The sequence below is a fragment of the Cryptosporidium andersoni genome, assembly GCF_001865355.1.
Source record: "Cryptosporidium andersoni isolate 30847 chromosome Unknown contig_51, whole genome shotgun sequence".
Classification (NCBI taxonomy): Eukaryota; Apicomplexa; class Conoidasida; order Eucoccidiorida; family Cryptosporidiidae; genus Cryptosporidium; species Cryptosporidium andersoni.
In genome coordinates this window covers 25,748-37,650 of record NW_027122906.1, presented here as the reverse complement: position 1 = coordinate 37,650, position 11,903 = coordinate 25,748, and the positions used below count along the sequence as shown (strand labels likewise).

Here is an 11,903-nt window from a genome sequence, read left to right as displayed (position 1 = left end):
TTTTGCAATTATTGATTTACTTATAGCATTATTTATTTTAATTTTTTTTTTTTGAGTTACCATGCAAAACAAAGCTGCACAGTATATTGTCCCTGTAACGCGCTTCGTGTGTATATTCAATCTTTCCGTTTAGGACTGAAAATATAACACTTTACAAAACGAGTTAATCCAGAAACTTGATGAAGTGTTACTGATAGTTCAAACGAAATATATTTGTAATTTCTTTGTTTCCTTTGTAAGAATGCTAAATAATGTCATTTTCTTTTTATTTCTCTGGGTGATTGGCATACAAGCTGAAGAGGAAGTAAAAAGTCACTTAAATTTATACATATGCGACATTTTAGCAACATATCCTCATATACATGAGCATAAAACTAGAGATAATGGGTATTTAGATCCTTCATTCGTGATTAATAAATATCCATTTACCCAAGGTTTGTTATTTTTGAATTCTAGTGTATTAATAGAAAGTGCTGGTTTGTATGGAGGTAGTTTTATTAGAACATTGGAATTTCCAAGTATGAAATATATCGATCATAGATTGCTATTTTCTGAGTTTTGGGGTGAAGGAACTGCTATTTTAAACAATATACTTTATCAATTGACTTGGAGATCTGGTATTTTAATTGCATACAATACTACCAATTTATCTATTCTTAAATATTATAAAATCCCACTTGTTGGATGGGGTTTAACATCAGATGGAACTTCAAGATTATGGGCCACATCAGGCAACTCTAAATTATTTGAATTGTCTATCCCACCATTAGATTCAAATTCTAATTTAATTAGTATCAAAAGAAGCATTGATTTAAATTGCATGAGTCAGCCATTAAATAATGTAAATGAACTTGAATACGTTGCAGAGACGAATACAATATGGGGTAATATATTTGAATCTTCTCTAATCGTAGAAATTGATCCAGAAACTGGAAATTGCAAATCCTTGGCAAATTTAAGTTCAATCTATAATCCAAGGAAAAGCTCACTTTTACATCACACTGACATTTTCAATGATGTTCTAAATGGCATTGCATATCATCCCATTTTAGAATCTTATAGAAAAAACTCCACTTTTCCTAGTAAAAATTTACCAATATTTCTAGTTACTGGTAAAAGATGGCCGATGATGTATGTTGTTCAATTAAAAAAAATAGATTACAATATTCAAAATCTAAATTGGCAAACACTTCCACAAATTCAAGAATTTTATCAAAATCCACTAATAAAACGTGAAAATTATGGAGATCACTTTTATTCATAATATTTTTGGTAGTGATACTTTTTTTAGCTATAAAATAATAAATTTTATTTTAGCTTCTGTTCACCAAACTTTTTTCATTTCGTATACTTGAGGTTTAGTAGCTGAGACAATACTTGATAAATTTAACGTTAATTGAATAATTTGATCGCACAATAAATCGTACGATGGATTAGTAATAAATTTTATAGCTTTAGGAACAATATCAATCTCTTCATTAGCTTCAAAAACATTGAATACTGCATCTTTGTCCCACTGACTATCACCAATACTTATAATATTTTTTTTCCCATGAACAATGGCTGAAAAGTACTTGATTACACTTGTGAATGCTCTATATTTCCAGAATATCACATCATTTACCTTATTTTTTGAGAACTGTCTTGCTGAGCAAATAGGTACCTCTTTAAGGAGTGGTAATATGTGTTTTAGATGTAATTCAGCTGTTTGGTACACCCAATTAGGTGAAGCATTTGTTATAATTACAACCTTTCCTAATTCAAGAGATTTTTGTAGAAATTGAGCTACCAGTGCCCCATATGAATTATCTAAAAGGTTCACTTGTCTATTTTCATATAGCCAGGATGTAGGAAGTAGTGTGTCATCCCAATCAATTATAATTAGAGTACTGTCTGGTTTTGTAAACTCACAAAGACTCTTACGTACCCTTCTACTAAATAACTTAATATATTTGTTGGTTATTAACATTTAATCATCTAAGTAATTCCGTTTATTTTGAATCTCAAGTATGAATGTTCATAGATTTTTTCCAGAAAAGTGAACTTTCCGAGATGACAGACCCATAGGAAAATCTCAAGTTCAAGATTAATTATGGGAATACAATACATATTATATCAAAAAACATTAGATTAAGATCTTATAAGTACTATATTTTAATACTAAAAAAGAAGGGATAAATACAGTGTAGCTTCATTCAATGCATATTTGCAGTACCGATATCACCCGCCTTATATTTGCATGTGGCTAACATGCGCTTGTATCAATTTTTAAAACTCCTGTACTCATTTACATCTTAAAATAAAAAAAATAATGGAATTTTTTTTTACTAAGGAGTTTAATTGACATATCTATCATTTTTTCATATTTTTCAAGAGCTAAAATATGAGTGAAATAGAAAAAAAATTAGTAATAATAGGAAAAAGTGAGATATTAGACTGGGTAAACAACACTTTTAGCACCAGTTTATCTTGGGGTGATTTTCAGGATGGCTCTATATTCCTCAAACTCTGCTTTATAGTGTGGCCCAATTTAAAGAATAAAAGAAACCAATTTGCAAGTTTAAAAGACCCTTGGGAACAGATTAAAGCTATTTTCTATACAGTGAATGCTCCCTTTGAAGACATATTTGATAAGAGTGGAATTGAAAATGGGAGATTTTGTTCTATTTATAATTCACTCGTTGCACTATTTTTCCTATATCATTGTGCATTTCAACAAGAATCAACATTTGAATTTTCACCACCACCTAGTAGAAACATAGCTAAATTCTTGTCTGGTGATGCCTCAGTAAAATCACTAGTTATTGGAGGGAGTTTACAGTTATCTCCTAGAACCCAACTACGTCTTTTTGAAAATGATACGGTTCCAACGATGAAGTTAGATAATATGATAAAATTTTCTACTACAGAATCTACTTTACCATCTTCAAATTCTACTAGCAGTATGGGTGAACCTATAAATAACTCAGTACATGAAAATAAATACTTTTCAGGTATAGATAGCTATATGGTTGAATTAGTTGAACAAATTAAAACTTTTTTTAGTAACTTGGGTGAACGGTTACTTGAATCAGAAAAGTGTGGTTTACCAAATGAAATAGATGATTTTGTATCACAAGTTAGAAGTTCTCTGGAGTATTGTACAAGGCAATTTATTCGACAAAAAGAAGAATATACTTTACTCAAACTTATGCATGAAAATCAAATAAAACATTTGGAAGAGGAGCACACAAAAAAGATCGAAACATTAAGGTTTGAATACGAGGAAAAAATTAGAGAAGTAGAACATGAATCTCAATTAATGTTAGTGCGTGAAAAAAAAAATTCCCAAAATGCCTTAAGAGCCTTACAGAGTAATCATGCAATGAGTATTCAAGTAACATCCGTAAATGCAGAGCTATCAGATAATGGCGATGATCCCAGTAGAAATATAGATTCATATAAAGATGTTTTATGTAAATTAAAGAAATTCAAAAATATTATGAGTGAAGAAACCAAAAAGAGAGATGAAATAGAGAAAGTATTAACAAACGAAGTCAATCGCTTTCAAGCACAAAATAAATATTTTAGAAAACTCCTTTATGATGATATTCTAAATAAAAATTCAAAAATACCATATTATATTTTTATCAAGGATTATTGTGACAAACTTGTAGGAATTTATACTATGGCAGAAGATTGGTGGAAAGCAATCTCATGTTATTCAGATATCAGTCAAAGACAGGAAAGAAGAGATATAGATTATACAATAGAAAAAACAAGAATTGATGAAGTTCTTGTTGGAATTAAACAAATATTAGATAAATATCAGAAATATCCAAAGTCATTTAAAAATATTGGTGCTGATTTAAACAATGAAAATCCAATATTTAGTCTTGATATTATTATTCACAGTAATCAATTAGTAAATGGATGTCTAAAAGTAATATGTGACTTAATTGCAGATATTGCACTGAAGAATAATCGTATAGAACAATTAAAAGATATAACAAACAATTTGTTTAAGGAGACTAAGATGGGTGGAACTAACAAAGGTACGTGTTATTGTAATAGTAAGGATATTATCGGAGGTTTATATGGCAATATCATTTGTATTGAGGAAAGAAAGGGGTTAAAGGAAAAGATTCATACTTTGGAACAGGAAAGGGATTTATTAAGATGTGGGATTGAATATTTCAAAAAAAAAATGCAGTTGATTGAGAAAAAAAAGGTATCAATCAATATGGATATTTCTAACAATGGTGATATTGAAAATATAGAAGATAACAGTGAATCTATAGATGATAAACACATTAATGAGGTTAATTTAGATGAACTCTGGGACATTTCAGCATACCTAAGTGAAGAAAGTTTAGATGAACTGGGAATTATGAGCGAATTCCTATATATTATAGATAAATGGAAAAAAGTTATATCTAGTGATTCTGATCCACCAATTGTTTTGAATAAACCTGATGAGACATTAACAACAGATAGTCATGACAGAGATGTAGCTTATATAAATGAGGATCATATTGAAGCAATTCCATTTCTATTGGAACCAAACAATCTTTTGAATATTGCACTTGGGCATTATGAAGATGAAGAATTGAGTGAAAACGATAAAGAGCATTTAATATTAGGTAAAATGGAAGATTTCAGTATGAAAAATAATTCATTCACTACATATCCTGCTTCATTAATAAATTTAGAGAGGATATTTTGGAGAATGGTGACGTGCTTATATGTATTGCGTGATGGATATAATAATTTGAAGGATCATAATGAGAGAATTGAGAAAAAATTGGAAGAAGCTCTTATGGATATTCAAAAAGAAAGAATCGAAAATTCTGAAACAGTAAAGAATTGCCAAGAAAATTTTTATCAATGCTTACTTAAAGAGCGACAGTATTTTTTACAACAAATATCAAAATTGAAAGCTGAAGTGGTCAGTTTAAAGATTAAAAATATGTTAGAAGATATACAAATGAATATTCAGCATAAAATTCATAATAGAATTAATAGTATCAAAGATGATAATAATATAATTATTTTGTTGTCTAAGTCACTAGAAATTTCGAATATTTATCGTAATTTATATCAGTTACGAGATGACTTATGGTCAAAATTTTATGAACATATAAAGCAAAAAAATATGAACTTATTTGATGATGAAATAAATTCCTTATTAAATGAATTACAGGGTACAAAGGAGTATTTAGATGAGTTAGGATGTTCTAAGAATGATGAGAATGCAAATAGTCCTGATAGCAGTGAATTTGACAAAAATATTATAAAGAGTCCTCAAATAGAAGATGTTTTATTAAATTTCACATCAATAATAAAAAAGGGTGAGTTACCTGTAAATTGGTTTAAAATACTCACAGATATAGCTGACAAATTCAAGAGGGAGCTTGGTGAAAAATTAGAAGATATGACAATAGAAAATACGGAATTAAAAAGTTGTATTGACAAATTGAGAAATGAACTTAATAATTACAGTGAAGAATTTGAAAAACTGAACTCGCTTGTAGATTCATTTAAACTGAAAAACAGCTTACTAGAGTATAAAGAACAAGAGAATTTTAGGGAGATCTCTGAATTGAAGAGCAATAATGAAGTCTATCAAAATAAAATAAAACAACTAGATAAGTTATATAATAATAAATTACAAATTTATATAAAAAAAACTAATTATATGGAAAAAATATTTTCTTTTAGTGTGAAATACAATGTAGATATTCAACGTTTTAAATAATTTCTAAAGCCTCAAATAGTATAGGATTGAGATTTCTTTTTAAAATCAATGTAATGATATTCTTAGATATCTATAATTATAGTCACTTCCAAGTTCATGAAATATATTTTAATGTTGAAAAGTACAAATACAGTATATCCAGTTCTAAATAGTATTTGTCTGTGTTGCAAGTGAGTAAAATATTGAGGAAGTATTTGCAAGTAAATTTTGTGGAGTATCAAATTCTGCAATATAGCCATTGTCAAGTACAATAATAAGATCGAAATTAATGATAGTATGGATTCTATGAGCAATAGATAGTATTGTACATTCTGAAAATTCCCTTTGTATAGTTTTTTGAATAATATCATCAGTTGCAATATCGACAGATGCAGTTGCTTCATCTAATAAAATAATCTTACTATTTCTTAGTAAAGCTCTAGTAAGACAAACTAACTGTCTCTGTCCCATAGAAAGATTATTTGAAGAACTGCTTAATAGTGTATGAATTCCATCTGGTAAATTATTAACAAAATCTTGTGCATTTGAACGAGCAAGAGCTTTCATTACTTCACTATCGGAATATTCATTGAATGGGTCAACATTATAACGCAAGCTTCCAGTCATTATATTAGGCTCTTGTGGTATAATTGTAATTGCAGAACGTAATACCCTTAGATCAATATCCAAAATATTAATTCCATCGATCAATATCTCGCCATTTTGAATATCATATAACCTCAACAAAACAGACAACAATGATGATTTGCCAGAACCAGTTCTGCCACATATACCAACTTTAACTCCACCATTTATTGTAAAATTTAAGTTGTTTAAAATAATTGGATTTGTGTTATTATATTGTAAATATACATTCTTAAATATTATTGTACCTTTTAGTGGCCATTTTGAAGTATTATTTGTATTATCAATGTTTATTATTAATGATTTTAATAATTCTTTATTCTCATTTTCAGAAGTGTTTATATGCTTCAAATTACTTTTATTACTATTGTAGCTATTGAGAATATATTCTTGTGGGATATTTTCAATATATTCCTGGATACGTTCATAGGATAAAAAGTTATTCTCTGCTTCAGACACTACACGTGTTATCCATATAATTAAATGTGTTAAAACATTAGAATATTGAAATGCAATACCAATACTAGCAACCGACAAGTACTTTTTAGTGAATATGCATAGAATACCTAGAGTAAAATTAACACAAGCTCCAATAAGATCAATGCGTATTCCAAGCCAACGTTGTGTTAAACAATAACACCTCCAAGGTCTACATTCACTATCAATTAAATCTCTCACTTCTTGATCAAAGATATTCAAACTGTTATCAGTACACCTCAATATTGGCAAACCTTCAATTAAGTAAGTTAACTTAGAAATAATTGGAGCATTCTTTGTATGGAATATTCTCTTAAGTTGACGATTAGTATTAAGAGCTTTATTCCTTATTCCAATAAAGAAATAACACAATGCTAAGAATAAAAGTGCGAAACGTATATCAAGATATATAAAATATCCAATAGAGAAAGAAATACGTGAAAGGGCAAATAAAAAATCATTCATGTTTTGTGGTAATACTTCGTCAATAATAACGATATCATTAGTAATACGGCTTATAATACGTCCAATTGGGGTAAATTCGTAAAATTGCATCTTGGAATAAGCTAACTTTTCCACAATTTTATGATATATTCTGTCTGAAGCTCTAGAAGCCATGTATATATTTGAGGATCGGAATAGGAAACTAAATATTGGTTGTAGAACACTAATACCAAAAAGAACTAGCAAACCATACAACTTGCCATATTCATTAATATTTAAAGACCATTTAGAGATCCATAAAGAAGACAATAGATTACAAGCAGAATGACTATAAATAAGTAGAACAACAAGAATACACCATTTAATTGTATTATCCTTAATATAAGAGATATACATTGATTTCTTTATCTTACCAAGAGATATATTTTCATTTTCTCTAGTAAAAACTTGCTCAGTAGGCATTTTCTTTGAGCTATAATCATAGCTAGAAAGAGAACTTTCTGAAGATTTCTTATCATTAGTTAAAATATCACTTTCTCTTCTATATTTATCTCTCAAGATCTTCATAGAAACTCTACTTCCACGTCTCGAAATAGTTTCTGAAGATGTAAATAAGTTCCTATAATTCATTGATTCCAAAGTGATATCAGACTTTATACTGTACTTATCATTATTCATTTCAATTTCAGATATCTCTTCAAGTGTAACTATATCGTCAACAGTTTGTGATAGTTGCTTTTGTATCTTCTGCATGCTCTGCAACAATACTTTATAATCTTTGTTATTGGTAAAATTTTTATCGGGAGGTCCTGCATATGCTATTGACTTGTTTTTAATAAAAATTACGCGATCAAAAAATGATAATATATCCAATTTATTTGTTACCATAATAACAGTTTTATTACCTTTCAGTAGTTTCAAAATCAAATTTCTGAATATTTGATTCGCAACTGTATTATCCAATGCAGAAAGTATATCATCAAGTAATAAAGTATCACTTCTTTGATAAATGGCTCTAGCTAAACCAATGCGTTGTTTTTGGCCACCAGATAAATTGATCCCTTTCTCACCTATTTCTGTCAAATCACCATTAGGCATTACCTTCAAATCAAAATTTAATGAACAAGAATTTACAACTGTTTGATACCACCTTTCATCATATGGCAAATCAAGAAGAATATTATGACGAATTGTAGAGTCTATTATCCATGGTGACTGACTACAGTATGCAATTTGTCCACTAGTCCTTATAATACCACTATTTGGCAAAATTTCCTGAAGAATAAGTTCAAGAAGTGTTGTTTTTCCACATCCAACAGGCCCAATAATCCCAACAAGTTCACCTCTATTTATATTAGCACTAATGGAATGTAAGGTTATTTCATTTCTACTCCAACCAAATACAAGATTTTTAATTATTATTGATGTTTCAGTATTTATATCTGAATCTAAATCTGAATCTAAATCTAAATCTAAATCTAAAATCTTGTTAGGTTTTATAACTTCTTCAAGCAGGAGTATTTCTGTTAACCTATTATAACAATTTATTGCTTTTTGTAAAGTGTTGATACCAAGTGGTAGCATAATTAGTGATTGTTGTAGAAGCTCAAATATCATTAATGATGAAAAAAGAATATCAATTTCAAAATTCCCCTTAAGAAATAAATAAGTACCAAATGTTAAAACAGGGGATATTGATACACATGCTGTAGCAAGGACATTACCTAATTGAGAAATTAATCTCCATCTACTCAAATGCTTTATTTCCTTATCTCTTATCTTACTTATATTTGTTAAATAATAATTTTCCCATGCATAACATTTTATTTGTCTAAAAAAGCTAATAAACTCTGTTGATAATGAAATTCTTTTGTCTAAAATATCAATATACTTTAATCTAACAGCTTGATTTCTTTTAATTAAAAGAGTATTTAAATAAAGTGAAAATATAATAATAGAGTATCCAATTAATGAACTAATCCCAACAAATTTATATAATAATATGAGTAGTAAAATATTCTGAAATATCATAGATGGAGCAACCAGTAAAGTGTTCCCTGATATCAAAATTGATATTGACTCAGAAGATATTAAATTTAAACATTTCGATATGTTCTCTGAAGCTAAAGTTTTTGATATATTTATTACTTTACCTGATACGGCATAACCAACAACACCTCTCAACATAGTAGCTAAAGAAAAAGAACGACGAAGATATTGTTGTAATATAAATCCTCTAGAAATCTCGCTTAATACTAGTAATCCAAATCTCCAAATACCTTCAAATGTAGTTGAATTGGGGTTATTTAACCATGATAATATTTTGTATACTTGCCAAGGCTCAGAACTCGAAGTTATATCATAAAAAAATTTTAGTAACAAAATATAAAGTATACGTATACCAAAAGTCCTATACATGACCTTAATTGTAGATATAAATTCTGATCTAATTTGGTTAGAAAATTCATTCTTCCAATTATATAGAAAAGATTCATATTCGGTCTCTATACAAGTATCATCATCAACTTCTTTCATTTCTTCATCTGTTAAAATATTACCCTCATGAACTGAATTAATAATAGGATGAAGCCAAGTAAAAAAAAGTGTGTTTGTTATTCCTCTTCTGAACATGTTAGGGTATTTGGAGTGATTGCATTTCCCTTTATTTTTCTTAGGATCATTCTCTATAAAACTGGACATTGAGCTTACAGAACTAAAGTTATAATATTCCACTTTTATGAATTATATTATTAATTCTAGGAATCCCTTCAAAAAAGCTTAGCTGAGTCTTCAATTGGATATAGTCACACGCATTCTTTCTCTATATAATTTACAATAGCGCCTTGGTAGTATCGATTAGACAGGTAATAATAAAATCAATCACAAAATGATTTATATATTTATAGTTAGCTTTTATTTATAAATACCTTAAATACAAGTATTTAAAATTCTTTAAAATCAAGTTTTATATACTTAAATTACAATATAATATTATGTAAGACGACAGTATAAACCGTATATCTTAAGTATTTAATCAATTCTTATAACTTAAAGATAACATATTAAAATAAGGCATATATTTCAAAAATATACCTATTATAGAAGGGAAAATGCACATATATCTCTCATTTACTAAAGCATAAACAAATATATTTAAAGATATATCAGATTCTGATTCTCAAAAAGGTGCAAATAGTTACCGCCAAATGTCTATTAAGTATATTGGCATGACTTTATGGCACCCCAATTATTATACATGCAACTAAATCTAATATTAAGAGTAAAAAGTTCGCGATATTTATCAAACATTATATTTTAATAATATGCTTATTATATATAATTCTAGCTAATTTATTTACAATTATGAATATTCAACTAAGATCTTTTTTATAGAACTAGAATTCCAGTATAATAATGGTCCAGGAATAAATCCAGATATACGATATTTAATATTTCTTGAATTTGGGACTTTATTTTGATTAAATATAGGTATTATATATCCACAACGGTATATAACTTGTAACATAATTGAAAGAGGACTATGTTGTGAATTTGTAGATTCAGTATCCTCTTCATCAATTGTAACGGTATTAATCTTGCTAGAAAGTAATATATCAAGTTCATTTTTAATTTTTTCTAACAAAAAACAATAAAATATTATATTCTTTCATTAAATTTAAAAAAGTTCATCGTACCTTTAACAAATTCATACCCTATTAATTCACTGACAATATCTAGAAAGTAGTCTTTAGGTATATATTTGGAAATTAATTAATATAATTAAATAGTTCACAAATATATTTTATTGAACATACCGATATGAATTTCTATTGTATTATCTTTATTAGATACACAAGAATCTTGAGATGTAGATATGTCTTTGGATGTAACATCAAAGAATCCGAATAGAAATGATATGAAGTTAATAAATGCATTACATTTATATGATGAAATAATATTATTCGAATAACCTTCAGCAGTTAGTTCACCTAAAGTATTTGGATGAATACTTTGTAATTGACAAAGAGCATTAATATGGGATCTATGAGAACATAACTGAACAACGTAATATTTGGGATTTGAAGATTTCTTTTTTTCAATATCTGAACACAAAATCCCTAATCCCAAGATACTCTGGAGATGATTGTTAACTTCATCTAGAATAGTATCCAATTTAAGTTTGTGATTTGCACTTTTGATAAATTTCTTATGTAGGTCAGAACGTGTAGTTGGTAGAGGAATTCGGCTCAGTAAATACTGGGTAACCATAGCAACAGCTTGTACATTAGATGAGTCATTATGATCTTTTTCTATTCGTCTTCTTTTATTTTCTTTTAACGGAGATAGTAGCAATAGTTCAATGTCATTAGCTTCATTAAATTGACCTAATGAATTAAGATATATTGATGACAAACCAGAGAGATTTAAATTCTGATCTTGTTCCATGATTTCTTAGTTATATTGCAGAAATATCAGTATGTCATTATTTTATGAATTTCTAGTATAGATTTTATTTGGTAAGGCCATGTGGGAAAAAAGATGTTAATTTAGGCGCCCAGTACCGACTTGACTGTACCCATACGCCTACGTTTAAGTTTCAAGGCGCCAGAATATGTTGCAT

General features: G+C 28.3%; 5 protein-coding genes across 5 annotated transcripts; 2 read left to right on the top strand and 3 right to left on the bottom strand.

Moving 5' to 3' along the window:
- Window positions 1-241: 241 nt before the first annotated feature.
- On the top strand, window positions 242-1,264 carry cand_031370 (glutamine cyclotransferase family protein; the record flags this gene model as incomplete). The annotated part of the gene is made up of 1 exon (XM_067213363.1): window positions 242-1,264. One exon carries the CDS (start codon window positions 242-244, stop codon window positions 1,262-1,264), a length of 1,023 nt encoding a protein of 340 aa, XP_067066855.1.
- Window positions 1,265-1,324: 60 nt separating this feature from the next.
- On the bottom strand, window positions 1,325-1,969 carry cand_031360 (uncharacterized protein; the record flags this gene model as incomplete). The annotated part of the gene is made up of 1 exon (XM_067213362.1): window positions 1,325-1,969. The coding sequence occupies one exon, from the start codon at window positions 1,967-1,969 to the stop codon at window positions 1,325-1,327; it is 645 nt and encodes a 214-aa protein (XP_067066854.1).
- A 414-nt stretch (window positions 1,970-2,383) lies between these two features.
- On the top strand, window positions 2,384-5,737 carry cand_031350 (uncharacterized protein; the record flags this gene model as incomplete). Its single annotated transcript, XM_067213361.1, has 1 exon — window positions 2,384-5,737. One exon carries the CDS (start codon window positions 2,384-2,386, stop codon window positions 5,735-5,737), a length of 3,354 nt encoding a protein of 1,117 aa, XP_067066853.1.
- A 144-nt stretch (window positions 5,738-5,881) lies between these two features.
- Window positions 5,882-9,982, bottom strand: cand_031340 (ABC transporter family protein; the record flags this gene model as incomplete). The annotated part of the gene is made up of 1 exon (XM_067213360.1): window positions 5,882-9,982. One exon carries the CDS (start codon window positions 9,980-9,982, stop codon window positions 5,882-5,884), a length of 4,101 nt encoding a protein of 1,366 aa, XP_067066852.1.
- A 661-nt stretch (window positions 9,983-10,643) lies between these two features.
- cand_031330 (uncharacterized protein) lies at window positions 10,644-11,728 on the bottom strand (the record flags this gene model as incomplete). The annotated part of the gene is made up of 3 exons (XM_067213359.1): window positions 10,644-10,918; window positions 10,978-11,028; window positions 11,098-11,728. The coding sequence occupies 3 exons, from the start codon at window positions 11,726-11,728 to the stop codon at window positions 10,644-10,646; spliced, it is 957 nt and encodes a 318-aa protein (XP_067066851.1).
- Between the last annotated feature and the right edge of the window lie 175 nt (window positions 11,729-11,903).